Source organism: Hyperoodon ampullatus (assembly GCF_949752795.1).
Source record: "Hyperoodon ampullatus genome assembly, chromosome: 12".
NCBI classification, from domain to species: Eukaryota; Metazoa; Chordata; class Mammalia; order Artiodactyla; family Ziphiidae; genus Hyperoodon; species Hyperoodon ampullatus.
In genome coordinates, this window is record NC_136925.1 from 36,420,828 (window position 1) to 36,442,893 (window position 22,066).

Genomic DNA, 22,066 nt, shown 5'->3' on the forward strand with positions numbered 1-22,066 from the left:
AATCCAATGGGCGAGAGCCCAAGACCCATGGGGCTTGTCCTGGAACATTAAGAGCCCGGAGTGGGTCCCTCTATTCTCTCTGGGACCATCTGCTCTCAGGTCAGGAAGGCTCCCACTGAGCTTCCCGCTGCATGTGGGTAACAGACCAGGTGGGGCCTTCCAGAAGCCCTGCCAGGCCTCTTTCCACCTTCTCTGCCTGTCCCCCCTGAAGGCAAATCAACTTGTTCCCTCACTGGGCTAGTTACGGTCAATCAAGGGGCAAGGAAACAGAAAGGCTCATTTCGACCTTAGATTCAAGCCTTGTTCTCGAATCTCGCCATTACCAGGGCGCCCCTTCAAAGTTGGAACACTAAGCCTTTTTGGCTCCGTTCTTCAGTGTACACACTACTGACCAGAAGCCTGGCAAGGACACAGGTGATCTGCACATCAAATCCACACCTAACTAAAAATTCCACCAGGAAGAAGTTAAACACGTACAAATCCTCTCTTGAATAATTCTTGCATCAATGAGGGAATCCAAACTATAAAAAGAATATTTGAAAAAAAGAAAAACTAAAACATTAAGAATTAAAGTTCTTAATGCAAATCAAAACTACAATGAGGTATCACCCACACCAGTCAGAATGGCCATCATCAAAAAATCTACAAACAATAAATGCTGGAGGGCTTCCCTGGTGGCGCAGTGGTTGAGAATCTGCCTGCTAATGCAGGGGACACCGGTTCGAGCCCTGGTCTGGGAGGATCCCACATGCTGTGGAGCAACTAGGCCCATGAGCCACAACTACTGAGCCTGCGCGTCTGGAGCCTGTGCTCCGCAACAAGAGAGGCCGCGATAGTGAGAGGCCCGCGCACCGCAATGAAGAGTGGCCCCTGCTTGCCACAACTACAGAAGGCCTCGCATAGAAATTAAGACCCAACACAGCAAAAATAAATAAATTAATTAATAAACTCCTACCCCCAACATCTTCTAAAAAATAATAATAATAAAAAAAATAAATGCTGGAGAGGGTGTGGAGAAAAGGGAACCCTCTTGCACTGTTGGTAAGAATGTAAATTGATACAGCCACTATGGAGAACAGTATGGAGGTTCCTTAAAAAGCTAAAAATAGAGCTACCATACGACCCAGCAATCCCACTACTGGGCACATACCCTCAGAAAACCAGAATTCAAAAAGAGTCATGTACCATAATGTTCACTGCAGCTCTATTTACAATAGCCAGGACATGGAAGCAACCTAAGTGTCCATCAGCAGATTAATGGATAAAGAAGATGTGGCACATATATACAATGGAATATTACTCAGCCATGAAAGGAAACGAAATTGAGTTATCTGCAGTGAGGTGGATGGACTTAGAGTCTGTCATACAGAGTGAAGTAAGTCAGAAAGAGAAAAACAAATACCATATGATAACACATATATATGGAATCTAAAAAAAAAAAATGCTTCTGAAGAACCTAGGAGCAGGACAGGAATAAAGATGCAGACGTAGAGAATGGACTTGAGGACATGGGGTGGGGAGAAGGGTAAGCTGGGACGAAGTGAGAGAGTGTAATGGACATACATACACTAGCAAATGTAAAACAGATAGCCAGTGGGAAGCAGCCGCATAGCACAGGGAGATCAGCTCGGTGCTTTGTGCCCCCTAGAGGGGTGGGATAGGGAGGGTGGGAGGGAGACACAAGAGGGAGGGGATATGGGGATATACGTATGCATATAGCTGATTCACTTTGTTATACAGCAGAAACTAACACACCATTGTAAAGCAACTATACTCCAATAAAGATGTTAAAAAAAAAGAATTAAAGTTCTTAGAATGTGGTAAAAACACTTTGAGTTGACATCTGTTTCTTTCTGGTACCTTTAGGAAGCCCCACTGATAGACTGGGGGTGGAGTGGCTGAGGTGTGACCTCTGCTAGCCATCAGAGTACCCCTCCCCAAGATCCAGGGACTGATCCAGAGCCCGGCAGGACATCCATGCAGGATGAGGCTCCAGGCTGATCTAAGGGCTTGTTTCATGAATCCCACACACATCGGGGCAGCTGACCTGATCTAGTCCACAGTACGGATTCAGGAGTGTACCTGGAACAGGCTCGGGGGATGGTGTTGGTGCCTGGGTGTGCCATATGCTGAAGGACAGCGCCCACACTGTGACTGACGAGGTACATTTGGCCCAGGGGAGGTACTCTGTACCCAAATAAAAAGGCTGGGCCTGGAAAATGAGTTACAACTTCAGGAAGTTTGGGGTTTACCCTCTCTCTTGATCAGATTTTATCATTTCTGGGCGCCGGCAGCTTACACTAAATGTCATAGATAATGTTAGTGATACCTCTGTCTATGTTCTAACTATGCTAACTCCTTTCACCATTCTTTTTTTTTTTTTTTTTTTTTTTTGCGGTACAGCAGCCATGGCTCACAGGCCTAGCCGCTCCACGGCATGTGGGATCTTCCCGGACCGGGGCACGAATCCGTGTCCCCTGCATTGGCAGGCAGACTCTCAACCACTGCGTCACCAGGGAAGCCCTCTACATTCTTCACATAAGTAAACCCTGTGAATTTTCATAAGCAGAGTCTTTCATCAATTCTTCTCTACATGTAACAGTCAATAAAGTAGCTATGAACCCAGGCTAAGTAACCAGAATCCTTTTTCAGGGACTGAGGTGAACACTGGAAGGAGAAGTAATCTTATGAGATTTGGGGTTGTCAGGACTGTGTAAAACCTGAAGGGGCAAGGCCCATCTTTATCTACCATGTGGGAGAGGCTGCTAGAAAACAAAACAATCAGAGAAAAGCAGATGACCTAAGAGACAAGTTTCCAGAAATATCATGTGCAGTCCCGGCTCAGGCTGTGCCTAAAGGCATGTACTTATCTTCAATTATGTGAGCCACTCAGCTCCTTTTTTTTTATATGAGCTAGAGCGAGCTGGCTTTCAGGTGCTGCTGGTCAAGAGTCCTGACTGATACAGCTCTTCCAGGAGCCGCTCAGCTGGCCAAGCGTGGGCAGGCTAGAAGAGGAGGAATCCACCAGAAGCTTGCCCAAGGGCTGGATAGGGAAGCCTGGTAAAGGTGATCCACCAATGAGAAAGAGTGAAATTTAACTAAACATTCAAACCAAAAAGTTTTAAAGTAACAAAGCGAAATAAAAAGAAATTAATGAGCTAGAAATTTAAAGAGTACAACTTATAAGTCCTAGAACCATTTCTTTCTAAAAAGACAAACAGCAACCAAAAAACTCCCATGCATTCAACCAAAGTGCTGGCTAAACTAATCAAGAAGGGGAGAGAAGTTACAGATGCTGGAAATTTGAAATAATAAAGAAAGAGAGACAGGGACTTCCTTGGTGGCGCAGTGGTTAAGAATCCGCCTGCCAATGCAGGGGACACGGGTTTGATCCCTGGTCCAGGAAGATCCCACATGCTGCGGAGCAACTAAGCCCGTGCGCCACAACTACTGAGCCTGCGCTCTAGAGCCCACGAGCCACAACTACCAAGCCTGCAGGCCACAACTACCGAAGCCCACGCACCTAGAGCCCGTGCTCTGCAACAAGAGAAGCCACCGCAATGAGAACCCTGAGCACTGCTACGAAGAGTACCCCCGCTTGCCGCAACTAGAGAAAGCCTGCACGCATCAATAAAGACCCAGCACAGCCAAAAAAACCCAAAAAAACAAATAGAGACACAAACAAGGAGAGTAAAGTCATTATAAGAACTATTTCACATAATCCCGTTAGTAAATTTTAAAATCTCAATGACATGGACAATTTTCTAGGAAATACAGATGACTAAAATTGATCCAAAAAGAAAGGAGATCTAAACAGAGCCCAAGAAATAATTGCAATAAAAGAATTTGTCCCAAATAGCTCTAAAGAGGAGGCCTTTTAAATGATCAAGCAGATAGTTCCTGTGGTATTTAAACTATTTAATCATAAATGCAATGGCGAGCATTTATTAAGCACTTACTTGTGTCAACCACTCTGTTCCAACGTTCAAAAACATTATCACTTAATTTTCCCCACAACCACACACAGTAGTTTTCTCCAGATTATAAATCAGAAAATTGAAGCTTAGGGGCTTCCCTGGTGGCACAGTGGTTAGGAGTCCACCTGCCAATGCAGGGGACGTGGGTTCTAGCCCTGGTCCAGGAAGATCCCACGTGCCGCGGAGCAACTAAGCCTGTGCGCCACAACTACTGAGCTTGCGCTCTACAGCCCGAGAACCACAACTACTGAAGCCCGCACGCCTAGAGCCCACGCTCCACAACGGGAGAGGCCACCGCAAAGAGAAGCCCGCGCACCGCAACGAAGAGTAGTCCCCGCTTGACGCAACTAGAGAAAGCCTGTGCACAGCAATGAAGACCCAATGCAGCCAAAAATAAATTTTAAAAAAAATTAAAAAAGAAAAACCTGAAGCTTAGAGAGGTTAATAAGCACGACCAATGTCACCACTCTGATAAAACTGTGGAGTTAAGATTCAAACCTGTCTTTCTTCTACCTCTAAAGCTGTTCATTAAATGAATATACACTACTGCTTTCCCATGAATAAACAGGTTCCAAGATCTCGAAGGGTTCTCATCAGCTGCTGGGGAGAACAGGGTAGAAAAAAAATTCTGGAAGAAGGGAGACAAGTTAGGAGGCTACTGAATGCCTAGCTCAGTGGCAATGCATGCCTGAACCAGGCAGTGCCAGCAGGGATAAAAACAAGAAGGGTATGAGATTTTACACAGGCCGAGCTGGAGCTCCAGAGAACGGTGTGCATGATTAAATAGAGAGCTGATCCAAATGGTCAGAGGGCCATCCAGTGTTATACAGGAGAGACCCAGAAGTCTTTATTGTGGCACGTGCCTTGATTTCCCCCAATGAGAAAAATGAGAATCACAAACACTGTCCCTCTAACTTACAAAGATGCTATGAACAAGTGAGGCATCTATGAGAACCTTAACTCCTTGAAAGTGCCCTATATAAATCAAAGGTGTTATTATTATTCTCTAATCATGTCTAAGCATTCTCTAGGGCAGTTTTCCCAAGCTTTCTGGATCTTAAGAATTACCTGGTGAGGTGCTTGGGAAATAGATCTCTACTCAAATCAGATGCTACAGAAGTAGAGCTTGGGCGTGTCTATTTTTAACAAATACCCAGGTGATGTTTATGACTGAATGCTTTTCCCCTGGACATGGCAGCATGGGCTGGTGAATGGATTCCAGATACCTAAGAGAAAAGAAAGAGGCTCAGAAAAGTCAGTTATCTTTGTTCTTTAGTTGTTAGCTCTTTAATAACTGTTTTCCCAAAGATACCATGTCTGATATCGGCATTTCTCATAGAGGACATGTAGATTATTGGAACCAAAGCCGAGTAGCTGCCTACGGGGAAAATACTCATGTTAAATGTACACAAGCACCTTAAGAATTTCATCAATGGTTTGGGGTCTGCTGTTCTAAAATGGGGCTTTCCCTGGTGGTGAACAAATGGGGCAAGACTCCCAGCCTCTACTCAAGATGTGGCTCAGCCTGCTTTCGGCACTGACCTCTAGCAGCTCAAAGGTTAAGTGGTTCACCCAGCTCCGATCTCTGGTCTCCTAGGCTGATGTGTGAGTCCAAGCCGGCATGGGCCACATCTGTCTTGCTCGTGACCACGCATCCCTCTCCTCACCCCCATTTAACCTGATGCTTGGTGCAGTGGGCACACCGGTAAACCCAGGACGGGGGAAGAAGGGGAGGGCGTGAGCACACATGGAGAAGGAAGGGGAATGAAACCAGTGGACCTATGGCGTTAGGGCCAGCCGGCATCCATTCTCCTCCTCAGGGCTCTACCCTGCTTAGTGAGACACTAACTTCACACAGCTGTCCTGCCACTCCAGAAGCCAAAGAGGGTCCCTAAGGCTTTTACCAAATCTTTTTTCATTGCCACAGTACAGCCAAGGAGTGAGCACACATCTGGAGCTTGGCCAATCAAAACTCCCTCTCCTGGGATGCAGCCACTTGAACAAGTGACAGAGGGCCGAATCACTGTAATCACTGATGCCATCAGCAGTGCTGGGTGAAAAGTGGAAATTCCCACCACGGAGTCCCACAACTGTCTGGTTCCTGCCTGCTTTCCAAGCCTGGCCCTCAGTGCATCCCAGGAGCTGGCCTCATATCCTTGCTATGAATTCCTTATTTGCCTAACATGGCCAGAATTCATTTCTACTGCTTGCCTCAAAAACCTCATTACAGAAAGCAAGAGAAAGAAGATAGAAAAAGATAAGAGAAAGCACTGCTTAGAAAAGAGGATGGCCCAGGACCAGCAAATTCTGTCATACTTTTGACAATTACCCCATGCACAGATCAAAAGGATGTTGTTCCCTAAATATGTATTTCAACTGTGGATTTATCAGAAGTATGTTTGCGAACATACATAAGGCTCAACATTTCTGTAGGAGGTGGTGAGACCTTTAAGACCTGAGACGCCTTGCAGATTGAGATGATATGTGGTAACAGATTTACCTAGAGCATTTCCTGTTTCCACTAGAGGAGTAACAACACAGTAGTAATTCTCAATCCAGGTCCTTACATGAAACATTAATGAATGGATGGCAGGGTGTTTCACAGGCCAGCTTTGCCAGTGGGTTCAGAAAACACCAATTAAAAGAGGCACTACCAGGGCTTCCCCACTGGTGGCGCAGTGGTTGAGAGTCCGCCTACTGATGCAGGGGACACGGGTTCGCGCCCTGGTCCGGAAAGATCCCACATGCCACGGAGCGGCTGGGCCCGTGAGCCATGGCCGCTTAGCCTGCGCGTCCGGAGCCTGTGCTCCGCAACGGGAGAGGCCACAACAGTGAGAGGCCCGCGTACCGCCAAAAAAAAAAAAAAGAGGCACTACCAAATAGCTTTAAGGTAATGTTTGGCCTAGTTCAGTCATCGTCCTTTAGAAAAACTAAGCCACACTTAGATGCCACAGTTCCGTTGGCGGAGGTGTGGGGAATTCAATGCTTAGAATTTAAGTATCTCTTTCTAAAAAAACTAGAATTCAAAAGGAAAATCCTGCTTCATTTTGTGGATGAAAATAAAAAGACAGAGGCGTCTTTAAAGTTCAACATTCTGAGTAAGCAAATAAGAGGACCAGAGTCTGAAGGTCTACATCTCAAAACACTGAAGCAGCAGTGCCCAGGATGTATCATCTTTGTACAGAGCTCTGCTGTGTGGGGAAAATGAATTTTTACATGCATTTTCTCAGGTGGGTGTCATTAAAACCTTGGAGCTAGATGAACTCAGTGTGACTATATTCATTTTATAGATGAAGAAAAGGAATCCCAGGTAAGGTAGCTGGCTGTGCTCAAAGGCCAAGAAAATGAAAGACCAAGGGCTATGACTTCTATTCCCATCTGGCAAATATTCTGTTTCTCCACCCTGCCTGCCAACAGAGGTGACATGGGAAATGCCTGGAAACTCACAGGATGAAGGAACTACTTAAAAAGAGGATATTCACAGTTTGTCCTAAAGTCTTCGAAAGAACACCATAAACCAAAACCAAAACCTAAAGTCTCTTATGCTGTTAATTATATCCAGTATTCCTCAGTTCCCAGTCAGCTTCACCTGCTGTCTGTTGGCTTAGAGACACTGAACTGGCCCTTCATGTTAGTGGAAGTCCTGGGAGCAAAGCTTCCACGGTTGCCTCTGCGGCCTGACAGCCTGAGGGGGAAATGCAAGTGGACAAGAGGATCGTGGCTCACCCAGCTCCCCACCAGTTGTTGCCCACGCTGGCTCTGCTCCACTTTAGGAAAGCACACCGCCCAGGGAGATCTAGGCCAGACTGACACCAGCACAGAGCAGCAACTGCTCACGCTACCTGCTTTTAGGGTTAAACCCAAAGAACAAAAACAAAAGCAAGCAAGCAAAGAAAAAAACCACGTATTAGGATAGGCAGAAAGGATCCCAGGGAAAGGTGTTGACTGCCCTCAACTCTGTTCTCCACCGACCTCTGTGACATTAAAATACCTACACAGAAATCCTAGGCTATTTAAGTACCCTAGAGATGATCAGAAGCCCTTTGAGATTTCAATCTTTCCTGCCAAGGAAGGGAACAGTGCGGGCAGAAAGGTGACGTTTCCAGCTTCTTTATCTGTAAGACTGAGGGACTGTCCTGCTCATTACCTTCACAGCTCCTTCTCAGCAGGTGTAATGGGCGACCCCTAACTACTCAGCCAAATGGGGTATGGGGGAAAAGACCTACGTTCTGTATTCGTTTGAGCCTCTGAAACAAATGGTATTTTAGAAGGACTGAACATAAAAACAATTTTTTTTCTTTTTTTTTTTGCTGGTTCCTATTAAGAGTTCCTCTCTCATGATCCACAAGGGATGGAGCTGTTGTTACTGTCATTTTGCCTGAGGCAGCTCTCAGAGAGGGAAAAATAAATTAGTCATTTGATATCTGCAGCTGGTATTCTACATTTGCTTACCTCCTGTACCAAAGCCCCAGGACAGAGCTCCTGTGGAAGCCAGACTTGACAACTAGTTACAATGACGGCACCTATCCCATGAAAGGTGTAAATCCTTCCCTTCTGTATCTCCCCTTCACTAACTCAGTCACAAGTTCTGGAATATTCAACCAAGAGGCTGAAGCCACAATAAGATGGAGTAAAATGGGGAGACTCTTCAAAAGGCTACAAGGACACTGCTTCTATCTGGACTTTAGGGCTGCAAAACCAAGCCCAGGGGTGCAGAGAATTTCTCACTATCAGGAAGGGGCACAGATGGTGCCACGTGGACTGACTGCACCACGATGGACGGGGAGGCCAGGGGAAAGAAATACGCATTCGGTACTCTCACAGGGACCCGACAGCAAGACGGCTGCTTCCGTAAAGTGCAAGGGACTGAGAGGCAATGCAAAGCTGAGGGGGCACAGCAGTCCCCTTGCTGGTGACATAAAAGTCTCTACTATTCCCCAGGACGCGTGGTCCATCTGCACAGTGAAGACACAGGACCATGGTAAGGTCACTGGATTTGGCAATGGGGCTGTTGCTGATCACGAAGAGAATGGTTTATATTGATGGGAGACAGGACAAAGGAAGAAGGAGTATCAGCTACACGGAGGGGCAAGCAGAGTGGCTTATAGACAGGAAAAGAGGAGATGGCCCGTGATGGTATCTGAAATGAGGTCTGAACAGGGCACACCCAAAGGGGCCAGGACACCAACTGAGAGGAAGAAAGAGGCTGCAAAGAGCTAAGGCCGAGTGTGGGGTCTGGGGTTCACTTGTTTGTGTGCCACAGGACACTTAGGAAGTTAAAAGATTAGGAAGTGAATCACATGCACATTACTGTCAGTGGGTGGGGGATGGGTGTCTTGCTATTAGTTGTCTGGAGGCTCAAGTTACCTTGGTGTCAAAATATCGGGGTGCATCAAGGCTGCTACACACTTCCTTCCATGACCTGCAAAGGACAAGCTTTTTTTTTTTTTTTAATAGATTTATTTTTATTTTTAGCTGCGTTGGCTCTTCCTTGCTATGCACGGGCTTTCTCTAGTTGAGGTGAGCGGGGGCTACTCTTTGTTACGGTGTGTGGGCTTCTCATTGTGGTGGCTTCTCTTTGTTGCTGAGCGCGGGGTCTAGGTGTGTGGGCTTCACTAGTTGTGGTTCACGGTCTCTAGAGTGCAGGCTCAGTAGTTGTGGCGCATGGTCTTAGCTGCTCCGTGGCATGTGGGATCTTCCCGGACCAGGGCTCAAACCCGTGTCCCCGGCACTCGCAGGCAGATTCTTAACCACTGCGCCACCAGGGGAGAGCCTGCTGAATGGGAAATATGCACTGACCACCTGTTGGGACCTGCCTATCTGTCTTCAAATCCTTTTTAATGACTGCAAACCTCTCTCTCTGCCATCTCACACTGAAAACTTCCAAGGTTACCCTGGTGTCCCACTTACCCCAGTGAGATTTCACTATGGTTCAGACACCTCAAGAGTATATCACACTTACGAGATGTCTAAAGGGCTTTTAACCCAGAGCCTTCCCTTTATCTTATTATTGTTTAGGTTGTATTTCCATACAGATGCTCCTAGAATTACAAACACACTTTATAAAGTTGTGGTCACTGGGAGCACTACAATCTTGCATCCTTCTCCCACTTCATGTTCTACCTTAAGCACTTTTTCACTTAGTAAGCAATCTTTACAGCCCAACAGTTTAACAGAGGCATGTACTATGTCATTAAGCAGATCCACCAGATTTGACCTAAACACTAAACTATTGTTGGAAATGGCGATTTCCAATTTTTCACTATTAAAAATAATGCCCCAGGGGCTTCCCTGGTGGTGCAGTGGTTGACAGTCCGCCTGCCGATGCAGGGGACACGGGTTCGTGCCCCGGTCCGGGAAGATCCCACATGCCGCGGAGCGGCTGGGCCCGGGAGCCATGGCCACTGAGCCTGCGCGTCCGGAGCCTGTGCTCTGCGACGGGAGAGGCCACAACAGTGAGAGGCCCACGCACCGAAAAAAAATAAAAATAAAAATAAAATAATGCCCCAAACTGGCCCTTTTCTAGATCTCCCTATTTCTGAAGTGACACTATTACTCTCCCAGTAGGCCTGAAAACTCTTCTTCCTTAAGTATTTGCTTTTTGCTATCAGATGGGTTGATTTCTCATCATTGCTATTGATTTTACATTTATTTGGTACACACTCACTTCACTGAACACATTAATTCTAAAAAGTTTTCAGGTGTTTCCCTGAGGTTTTCTAGACACATAATCATAGAATCTATAATTAATGATAATTTTATTTTCGCCTGTACAAATTTCAGTTCATGTTTTATTGCACTGGTCAAAGCTTTGCAAACATACAAAAATAGTAGTGACAGAGATATTCCAGCCTAGTGCTTAGGTTGTTTTGAATATTTATCTTATTAAAGTTATTTCTATTTTTAGCTTTGGATTTTCTTTAATTCTTAAAATATGAACTAGGTTAATTATATAATATAGGTTTACTTAATCTATGAATATAATAATATTAAATTGTTCTTGAACTCCTGTGACAAATTCTGCTTTTTTTTTAACCTGCTAACATTATTTATAGTCTTTACAACTATATTCACAAGAAAGGTTGGTCCATATCTTCACTGTCCAAAATGGTAGCCACTAGCCACATGTAGCAAATGAGCAACTGATTATGTAGCTGGTCTGAACTGACATGTGCTATAAGTATAAAATATACACTGGATTTTGAAAACTTAGTTTAAAAAAAAAGAATGTAAAATATCTTAACAGTATTTTATATTCATTACATGTTGAGATGTTAATATTTTGAGTATACTAGATTAAATTATTACAATTAATTTCATCTGTTTCTTTCTACTTAATGTGGCTACTAGAAAACTTTGAATTATCTACATGGCTTACATTATATAATCTATTGGGCAGTGCCGGAACACTGTTTCCTCTTTACAAAGGTTGAATTGACCTCAAAGAAACAACTGAGTTGTGTAGGATCTTCTACAAACTGGAACACTTGCTATAAAATAGGTTTACGTGGGCCTTCACAGCTTGAAAGAATTCACCCAGATTCAAGTCCCCACCACCACTGTCTTTGAGCATTTTCTAAGTTACAAGTCTGCTCTGAGATTCTTTTATAAAGGATAAAGCCTCAAACACCAGGAACTCGAAGAGTTGGATAACCTATATTAGATACTAGATTAAATCAAAGACTTACCGATAGCATTTCAGATCTTAGTATAAATGAGCTATCAATGGTCCTCACTTCTGGGCTGTTTTTTTAATTGAAAATGTAACAAGCAGTTTTTCTTCGATTTAGAGGTTATGTGAAGATTTTCCTCTTTACACCAAGGTATGGCTAATACACCTGTGTGTACATGCCTCTAACTGTGAGTAGAAAATGTCCCTGCTGCTCTTCTGAGCGTTAGAAAAACACACTCTGTCTTTTCAGTCTGAGACCGAAATTTCACTCATCAGATCTCAGATGACCACTAGCTCACATCAGTAATGAGGGTGTTTAAGGGGGGACTGGGCAAGGTGTGTATGGAGGATGCGGGGAGAAGGCACGAGCTGCACAGCCCTCTGACACCTTAGGTACACCGTCTGAACAGGTTAGTGTGGGAGGGGGGTGGGGGGAAGCCGAGGGCACCTGCAGGAGGACATACAGAGTCCCACAGCAAGCACAGACATGAGTATATTCCTATAGCTTGCATTTCCAAAGCTAGTACACCCAGAGTCTTTGATCTTTTATCATTTCTTTAATGTGAGGTTGATAACCATCTGGACTGCCTGGCTTCCACTCTTACGAGCTACGTGAACTTGGACATCTTACTTAATCATTCTAACTCCATTTCTTCATCTGTGAAATGGGAAAAATAAAAAGGCCTATGTCAGAGTTTGAGAACTGAATGGGACAGGGTATGCAAAGCTACCAGGGAACTGCTCTGCCCATAGTAAACAACCAATCAATGTATACCATGAAAACAACAGTGTATACGTCAGTGTCATTAGCGTCTATCCAGTGTTGACTGCAAGATTACCAATCAGCAAGTTTCATCTGCTAGTAAGTGGCTCGTCAACCACAGGACCAGCCATCATCAATTAAGGAACAGCGAAGTATGCATCCATTAACACGTAAACAAAAACTGGGTCGTTCCAACACAGCTGCATCACTCAAGCACCATCAAAGGCTGAAGGAATCCAGGTTGTACCCAAAACCTCAGACAAAGTAATCGTCATAGAGACAGTCCTTGGGGACAGTTTTCCAGCGATGGACAGGAAGTTCATCTCCTTCCCTCCATTACAGGCTATGAAGCTGCCTGTGACTCTCCATTCCCAGGCTCAATCCCTGTCTCGGCTCAGCCCAAAGCTGGACGGTCAAGGTCATCTGTGGCAGAGTGGAGGCGAGGAGGCGGCCCACACCTGCTCCCGGCTCCGCTTAGCCCCACCTGCGGAGCTAGAGCCTTTGCCTGCCCCTGAAATGACCCATTTGTTTCTCACTTGGGGATGGCTACCCATCAACCTCTATAACCCGCTGCTTCACCAAAGGAAAATGAAAACCCAAATACCAATCATTCTCACCCATGAGACCTCTGTCTTTCTTGAAGGGAATCAGGAAAGGGTGAGAATGAGGGAGTCTACACAGAAGTAAAAACCATGAGAAAAATCTCAAAATGGTGGTGTGCTGACTTCAAGGGAAAGGATAGGGAAGAAGTTTTAAGAGTTTCTGCAGTGGGCAGAGGAGGAGAGAAATGCTAGCCACGAAGAACAGCTGAGGGCGGCAGAAAGGAAAGCAGGCAGGCCAGTGCTTCGGAAATGAAGAAGAAAAGACTTGATTCCTGCCTCTACTTTCTCCTCTTCCATGTATCATCGTGCCTGGCTAAGCCCTTCCCTGCACTCCGTTCCTGGTGAAGCTTTTCCCTAAGGACATGAAGGTGGTGGAGTCTGCAACCCCACTGACCAGGGAGTGTGAAAGGGTTGGGGATGGGGGATGGGCAAGGAGAGAATCCCCATTCCACTAGCCAGGTCCGCATCAGAAGGGAATGTCTTCCTGGAAAATCTGAAGTGCCTTGGAAATCTGAGTTCAGTTCTCCAGAGAACACTGGTATATACGGTGGCAAGGGACCACAAGATATAAGCGCAGCTAAGATATAGGCTTTTAGAAGCTGGCCTAGAAAACTACTCAGCGTACATTAACATTTTTTTTTTTGATGGGAAATGTACTCTGGGATTCTAAAGAAGCTCAAATAAACTTCTGGAATGCTGAGCACATTAGAAATTGTATACATATTTTTACATACTAAGTTAGCATGGCTATAAATAAAAGAGTCAAGGAACTTGGAGTGGATTGGAGAAACACTATTCCCTCAACCAAGCAAACTTAACCACATAGAGTATATGTAAATAATGACTCTCAAATGACAAGTCTTGGGCACTCCAAGGAGGAAAAAATATCCATGGGACATGGCACTTAGAGGTAAGCTTCGTTAACGAAATGAGACTTCAGCTCAAAATACTACGTTTCTCCAAAAGAATTGGAAAGCCTCATATTTTTAGACAGAGTAGAAAATTCTCCCCCCACCCCCTTATAAAATATAAGAAGATACTTAGAAGTTAGTTTACTTATAATTTTATTGTTGTTGCATTAAAATCAATAAGTAATCTATATGACCAGCATTCAGTTTTCAGGACCTGGTACTTCTTAAATATATACAATTTTCTTTCCTTTGGAGAAAATGTATTAGGCAATTTTTTCCTTCACCTAATTTTTCTGTAGGTTTTCATTTTCCTTTGGTAAAATTCCGTTTTCCTTCTTTCAAATATTTTCATTTCAAATAGTTGGTTCATTAGTGTCCCTATAAACCATACACATTATTCAAAACAGTTACGTGATCTTCTATGGGACTAAAAATGCTTTCACCTCTTTCCCATGAATCATTTCACAGAAAGTGCTAGTACCAACATGTCTATTCACCCTCTCACTGCAGACAACACAGGATGATACCAGAAGGGAAACGCCACGGTTACTGATGTCTAGGGTTTGGTCTGGGCTATGAAGGCCGCCTTATCTTTAATCATAAAACCCTAATTTACCTTTGTCTGCTCGCTGTCTGGGTCTTCAAGCCAAGCGTAAGGGTCACAAATTTTATGCCCATGATAATCCTGTACCTGCAAAAGACAAAATATGGTATTAGATAACTAGTGTCTAATCCCAATTAAGTTACTACTTTCCGAATGTGGTAGAGAGATAGGAAAGGGGCAGTCAGAAACAGCCCCATTGGCTCACTGGCAATGTGTCTGCCCAAATTACCACATGAACCGAAGCTGGCAGGTTCTCAAAGGTGTCAAGCCACCCTTCATGAAAAGAACGTTTTAGCTGGAGAGGGAAGAAAGATGAAAGGTCAGAATAGGAACCGCTCCATCTGTACAACACAAAACAAAGGCCTGCCGCTGTGCTAAAGAAACTTGAAAACGTGTTGTCGGTAGCAAAGCGCAGAATTACACAATGCAGTGGGGATGCCGGAAGGGCACGCTTGGGAGGGTGCCACCACACACGAGTGCATTGCCCTGTTCTTGCTAAGCTGACTGATGCTTAGAAAATCTCCCTACAATGTACAATATGATCCGTTGTGCCTTTAAGTCTGAACTGCCAAAAAGCAAGTTAACTAATGTGCAATGATGCTAAGTGACGTCAGCTGAGAAAGATGACTTACGTGCCATAAAAGAACGTTTCTAAAACTGAAGCTTTTCTTCCGTTTAGTGCATTGTTATGAAATGCTTTCTTTCACTGTGTAGAAAAGGAGGCACAAAGGCATCACGCATTGGGACTACCTTGATATCTGACGAATAAAATTGCCGAGTGCAAGAAAGGCCTGACTGAGGGGACACTTCCAGGAGCGCTCACAGGGGCTGATCTTCAGAACCACGTAGGAGCTTCTGAAAAACCAAATTCCTGGGCCTGCCCTCAGAGACGGACTGAGACCAGAATGACAGGGAGTCGCCACTCCCCAGGTGATGATGCCTAAAGAAACTATCCACAGGTAAATGTCTCTACAGAACCTCTCCATTTCATACTCACGTGATTCATCTCATCAAATGAAACCACATGGACAACGTCTTTCCAGTCAAGTCTCTCTCAACAACTCAATAACATTCCGGCTAAGGCTTCTTATATGAGGCTGTCCAGAAGACTACCAGTGCCTGCAATGAGTTTTGCATCTGTCTCCTTGTTTTGTTCTATGATACCAAAATGTAAGGGTTATTTCCGAAGGAAAGAGAACACTCTCCTGGAAAAGGAAAACCTGCTGTTTCTACTGCTGGTCAAAGTTTCAGCGTGGCTGCTGGCCAACTGAGAAGAATCTCCCCCAAGCCTCAAACCTCAGGCTTTTCTGCAAGGGGTCAGCATCTGTCCTCATCTGGTGCCAGAGGAGGGCACCTGGGGAAATGCACACCTGGAAGAACGGGCAGTTCAAGTGGAACACAGGAATTGTTCTCAGCAAACAATGACTGACAAGTGCAACTGACAAAATCAGATGAAAGCCTTCCCGATGCGTCTTCCTGAAATTACCAATTTTCAATCCCTACCAAAAGCCTCTCTAAATTTTAGCTGATTATCCTCACTGAAGAAACGCTTTCTGTCTTTTCTTCTCATCTGCAAGTGTCTTACATTTTACACCCCTTGGAATGGTTACAAAATATGCTTACAGTAACAACCATCTTTTCTCTGTCAATAAGGAATCAAAAAAATGTAAAGTTGTGAAAGATCTGCCAATCCAGTATTTTTAGGAGTGAGGTCAGACACACGATGGCAACACGCCCAGGGCCACACCGAGTTCAGAATCAGCGCTGTGACTCCAAACAATCTGCCAACAGCTTTTCCCCAAATATTCCTTGAAGGGGACAGACCGGACACTTAACAAATGTTCCTCGATTATGATGCTACTAGAACTCAGACATATCCAAAGACTTAACTTTTCATAAAGAAGGGGAAAAGATTAACTGCAAGTCATCTTAGTATTATGACTAAGTGAAGGTGTTGCCAAGTGCTAGACCCAAAGCAATGAACATTTGCTGAATATCCACATTGTTGTGCCTGATGCTTTAAAGCAATCCTGTAAGAGAGCTGATGATATTCCTATTTTCCAAACTGCAGAATGCAATTCACAGAGACTGGCAGGCCACAGACTTACTGTGAGCTAAACACTGCGCCATAGCCACGTTATCTATTTGGTCCTCACTGGGAGGTTATTACCAACTCATTTTTCCAGATGAGGAAACTGAAGCTGGAGAGAATTAAAGCAATGGACAAGGGTCAGATTGTTAATAAGTGGGAGGGAGGACTGTGACCCACCTTGAGCCAACCTCAAAGCCTGTGGACTCAACCTTTGGCTAATGAAGCAGGCCAGTTCTGAACTGGCAGGTGCACAGCTGGACCCTGACTCAGAACCCAGTGTATCCTACACTGGACTGCCTCCTGAATGGTGTTTACCTCTGAGCAAACAGCCCCATCGCCATCTAAAGCAACTGAAGTTAGTTATCAAGCAGACATGTTTAACCAGGACAAGAGACTGATTCTCTCCAGGAGAACCCCAGGAGCCAAGTGCCCTCCCCCCATCCCGCCCGCTCCCTACATTTTTCTTTTACAAGACGATACCCTACAAATGGGGTGATCTCATAGCTACATCCCCTGAAGCCAAGTTGTGCAGTATCTGATTCTCCCATCTGATTTAAGTTTGCAAACCATGCCTTATTTTCCCGAGAGGCTTTACAAATAGAGTCCTGATAAGACACGGTTACTGTTCCATATTTCACTTGTATTGTTCAACAGCTCACCTGCCGCCTTCAGGACGAAGCGCAGACTTGTACACACAGCACACAGAGCCCATCAAACCTGGCCCCATTTTCTTTTTTCTCCCTTTCCAGCTCCCTTCCAAGCTCATCCACCCACGGATATTCTGGTCACAGTGGCCTTCCTGCCATCCTAAAACAAATGCAATTCCATGACTGTTCAGCCCTACATAACGATGACTTTAAGTCACACGTCAGGAATGTCCTTTCTACCTTAACCAACTGGCCGACTTCCAGGCTCAATTCACATACTGTCTCTTTCTACTGATGGAAATTAATCTCATCCTCCTCTGTGTTCTCCACTCACCCTATACATTCTTCTAAACGCTGTAGCAGGCCCGAATTCCCTGAGGGCAACACTCTCGGGGGACGGGCAATGGCATTACAGTGGAATGGCAAGGTTTCCAAAACTCTGCTCACTAAAGCAGAAATCCACCACAAAGGGTTGCATGCTCCAGCCCCACAGTGCAGCAGGAGACTGTGCAGTAGGTAGCTGGAAGATGCTCAAGGGAGAGAGACAGAGAGCTACAGCAATCTCTAGCACCTGCTGGAGAGAAACGAACCCATCCTAGAAATCAAGGCTACAATTTGAGCAAGTGCGTAAGTCAAGCCTAGGGTTTTTAATCAGGACTCTGTCATAGGAAAAGGATACTCCATGCAGGCTATCAGGGCTGGGATAAATACACCGGGATCCACAGAGCAGGGTCCAGGCTGGACCAGAACCACATTTCCTTGGCCTTGAGGTTGAACATGAGTTCTTTGATGAAAAGGAACTGGAGAGTATTAAAATCCATGGTATACTCTTTCAAGTTAATTGTTCATAAGCTTTCTGATGTCTTCAAAAAAATCCTCACTTAACCCTTTCAAGAACTGTAAAACACAGAGAAGTGAACTGTAGGATTCTGGTAACCCGAAAAGGGAAAAACTAAGCAAGAAGCAACCCTGCCTTTAAAAATAAAACAAAACAAATCTAAAACAGCACTTATCAAACCACATAATAGTTCTTTATAAGTTTATCTCACCTGAAAACTCAAAGATCCTCAAGAACCAAACTGAGATATTCATGTCTTCCCGTTACTAAAGTCCGTTACACTGCAGGGCTGGACCATCATGTGAATGAATGAATGATGCTATTCTTACTACAGCAGCAAGTAAGCTCTGTGATTAACCAAGCCGGCCCTAATAGTTCATATATGGGAGAGAAGGCCTGTAACAGGTAAGTGATCTGCCAAAGAGCATCCAGCGAGTGAGTGACAAAACCAGAACTAGCGCTCAGTGCTTCTTACTTGGTCTCTCCTCTTTTCCATTCCTGCTGGATCACTTTACTCCCAGACACAAAGGAAACAACTCTCTGAACCACAGGGATAGAGCTTCTTGGGCGTCAGAGTAAATTTAATAAGCAAGCAGCTGAACAGGCTGAGAAAACGTGGTTACCAGATGACCACAGGTCAAAGAAACCATGGATGCATCAGTGTCACTTGGAAATCTTAATTTAAAACAATACGTCCTTTACTCTAAAGCCCCAGTACCCTTTATCCCCAAATGAGACTGCTTTAAAGTACAGACTTTCTGGCATAAATCGGGTCAAAGCAAATAGAAAAAACCTAGAACTGTATCATACAAAAATCTTTTTTATTTGGATTCCATTTTAAGTAATCTGAAGAATTTGGCTATTCCCACCAGAATCATGCCCACAACATTTGGATTTACTCCAGTTCTTAAAATGCCAAACTAATTTTTACACACACAAAAAGTGTTTGCCCAGAATTCCACCATGGGGACCTCAACAGTGACCCTGAGGTCATCTACAGCTGAGGGAAACGGTGGCTAACCCCTGCACTAGGCAAAACTTCATTCTTTAAAAGGCCATCCTCTCCCCTTCGAAGACCTCGTCTCGCCCCCACCAACTCCTGTTCTAGTTTAGGAACACTCGGATCAACACTGCCACAGCTCGGGGCCCTGTTCCACCTTCCCCAGGACTCTACCTCGGGCCTGCATCCCCAGCGCCCGTCGCCCAGCGCTCGGCCAAGGGCAGGGGAAGCGCTCGATACACGTTTTAAAATCGAATGAATGAACTTCAACTCTTAAGTATTTTTAATTTGTGAGTTGAAAAAGTTTGCTTTTGTTTTATAATTGGACATCACCTACACGCATACACACTTTTTCCTACCACCATATTTAAGCCAGAGCCTCCTCCAGTCAAAAAGCAGTGACACGTTCTGTCTTCCCACTCCCTTAAGATGCCCATTCCCACCTGGGCGTCTGCCCTTGACCCCGCTGATCTTCTCAGGAAGCGGCCCAGCGGCGGCTGTCCACCGACTCCGCCGCCAGCAGGCGGAGGGTGACCGCCACCAGGGCCCCCTCGGCTAGGGAGGAGCCCGGCGCCCCCCGCCCGGCCTTGCAAACAAAGGCCGAGGGGGAGGGGAGGGCAGGAGGGGAGGGCAGGGGGCGGCGGGGGTACTCACGGCGGTCTCATCGCGGTACACGTCGGGGTACTGGAAGGACAGCATGGCCGGGGGCGCGGGGGTGGCGCGGGCTCCGGAGCGGTCGCGAGGGGGCCGGGCGGGCCGCGGGGAGAGGCGGGGGCGCGGGCCGGGCGGCGGCGGCGGCGGCGGCGGCGGCGGCGGGCAGCTCTCGGCCGGCACTCACGACCGGACCTGCGGCGCGGCGGCGAGGACTTGCGGGAAGCAGGAAGGAGCTGTCGGCGAGGCCGGCAGCCCCTCCCCGGCGGGCGGGCCCAGCGGCTGCGGCGGCGACAAGAGGAAGGGGGCGGCGCCGTGCGTGAGTCAGGCTGGGCGTACAGCTCCCTCTGCAGGAACGCCGGCCGCGCCCGCGCCGCCCGGGCCCAAGGACTACTGTGCCTGGCGCGCGGCGCACCCACGCCGGGACCACCGCCCCGGGCATCCCCCGCCACACCCACCATGCCACGGAGCCGGCCCCACGCCCGACACGCCGGCCCCGGCCACCGCGCCGGGCACACGTGCGGTCACGCCGGCGGGGCCACCACGCCTCCTGCCCCCTCCCGCCCTCCCCCCGGCTGGCCGCTTCGCCATTGCCGCGCTCGCAGGGCCTCCCTCGAGCAGAATGAACCGCAGGGTTTGCGTATTCGATTCCCCCATCTTCCTGTTCCCGGACTGGGTAAGGGAGGCGAGGAGAGACCGGGCCTCTCCCCAGCCTTGAGAGCGAAGGGCTTGAGGTGACCTAATTTACACTGCCTGTGACCCTGGACTTGGGAAGGAAGGACCATAAAGGAAACACACCTCTTTTCTCAACCCCCCTGGTGGGCGCTGTGTGGTTGGGCAGCTGGGTTATTTAGGTGCGATGGGGTGTGAGTAAGACAATGGATGAGCCCTTGAGATTTACCAGTTGAGAGAGGACCAAGGTGGGAGGGCTGGAAATCATCTAGGGTCTTTTGTTCATCCTGCCGGTTCCTTTATCGGCATCTCTTTTCTGCCACTGTGTTTGTTTATTGAGCATCTTTTATGGGGGGGGTGCGGGGAGGTATTAGATGCTTGACCTCAAACCCATGAAATTTTAATAGTTACATTTATTCATCCTCGGGCTAGTGATAACATGTTCCGGCCTTGCTTTCCGGACCATCAGGAAGAAGCTTTATAGCCCCAGTTATCAGAGCTATGGTGTGTGCCCAATGTGTTTTGTACTCCTGGCTGGAGTCCTGGGAGGAGGGCATGGGTGTGACCAGAAAGTCCTTCACGTCCTGAATTCCAGGAGGGCACGGTAACTATGGTAAACCTGTGTCTTCTGTTTCATTTTTATTACCATCCCAATTCCGTGCCTCACCCACAGTTCAGCGTTTCTGTTCGTGGTGGGATGTTTGATAATCATGTTTTGCATCTGTTTCCAGACCCATTCTCCTTGGGCAACCTGAGAGTCCTCAGTTCCGGGAGAGCTCACACTACTGATGCCAACTTTGTGCAAACAAACACAGAGGCTTGGCACTCTACAGCCCAGTCATCACCTCCTGCCTTGCCTGCCTGTCACCTGGCCCGGGGGCCACCAGTTATTACCTTAGGCTTCTGCCACTTGTGGTTGTTTTTTAAGGGCAACCTAAGAACACCTGTCCCAGCAGATTCCCTAACAACAACAACAACAATAGTTAATGCTTATTAACTGCTTCTTATATGCCAGGAAATTACCTTATTTAAACTTTATGAGATAAGAACTAATAATATCCCAGTTTTGCAATTGAGGAAAATGGGCTGTCTTTAGCCCGGGACTTCACACATAATGGAAAAGAAAAAAAAATTCAAAATTCCCAGATTGCTCTGATGCCAACACTCATTCTTAAGCACTCTGATGGTCTCCCTCTTTACAGGTAAGTAGCATTCTGTGGTCTAACGCACACCTGTTAATAGGTGGAACTTCCCTAGGACTTCATTTTTTCAGGACCTGAGGTAGAAATTATAGGAATTGTGGTACCCAAAGGACAAATCACAACTCAAGTAACATCCTCTGTTTCCCTCCAGGCAGTTATCCTGGTGCCCAACTCCTCTGGTCCCTGAAAGTCAAAGGTTTGTACATGGCCCAGGCAGTGCAGTGAGCTGCCAGCAATAGATAGTCTGCACCTGCAGTGAGGTGACAAGGAGAGGAAGACTGGATAGCCCTATCCACCCCCCTGCTGGCCTGGCTAATCGTACACTACCTACATTTGCCATGTACTTGATAGGTGTTGTCTACTTTCATCCTCCTAACAAAGACATTTTGCAGATGAGGAAAAGGAATCTCAGTAGCTTTAAAGGAAATTGTCCGA

General features: G+C 46.3%; 1 protein-coding gene across 1 annotated transcript in view; it reads right to left on the minus strand.

Moving 5' to 3' along the window:
* PREP (prolyl endopeptidase) overlaps window positions 1–19,884 on the minus strand; it is a 143,709-nt gene extending 123,825 nt beyond the window's left edge. The window contains exons 1-2 of the mRNA XM_079716332.1: window positions 19,761–19,884; window positions 14,542–14,616 (exon numbers count right to left, since the gene is read on the minus strand). Coding sequence (XP_079572458.1) covers window positions 14,542–14,616; window positions 19,761–19,805 — 120 coding nt within the window. The 5' untranslated portion in view covers window positions 19,806–19,884. The remainder of the gene's footprint in view (window positions 1–14,541; window positions 14,617–19,760) is intronic.
* Between the last annotated feature and the right edge of the window lie 2,182 nt (window positions 19,885–22,066).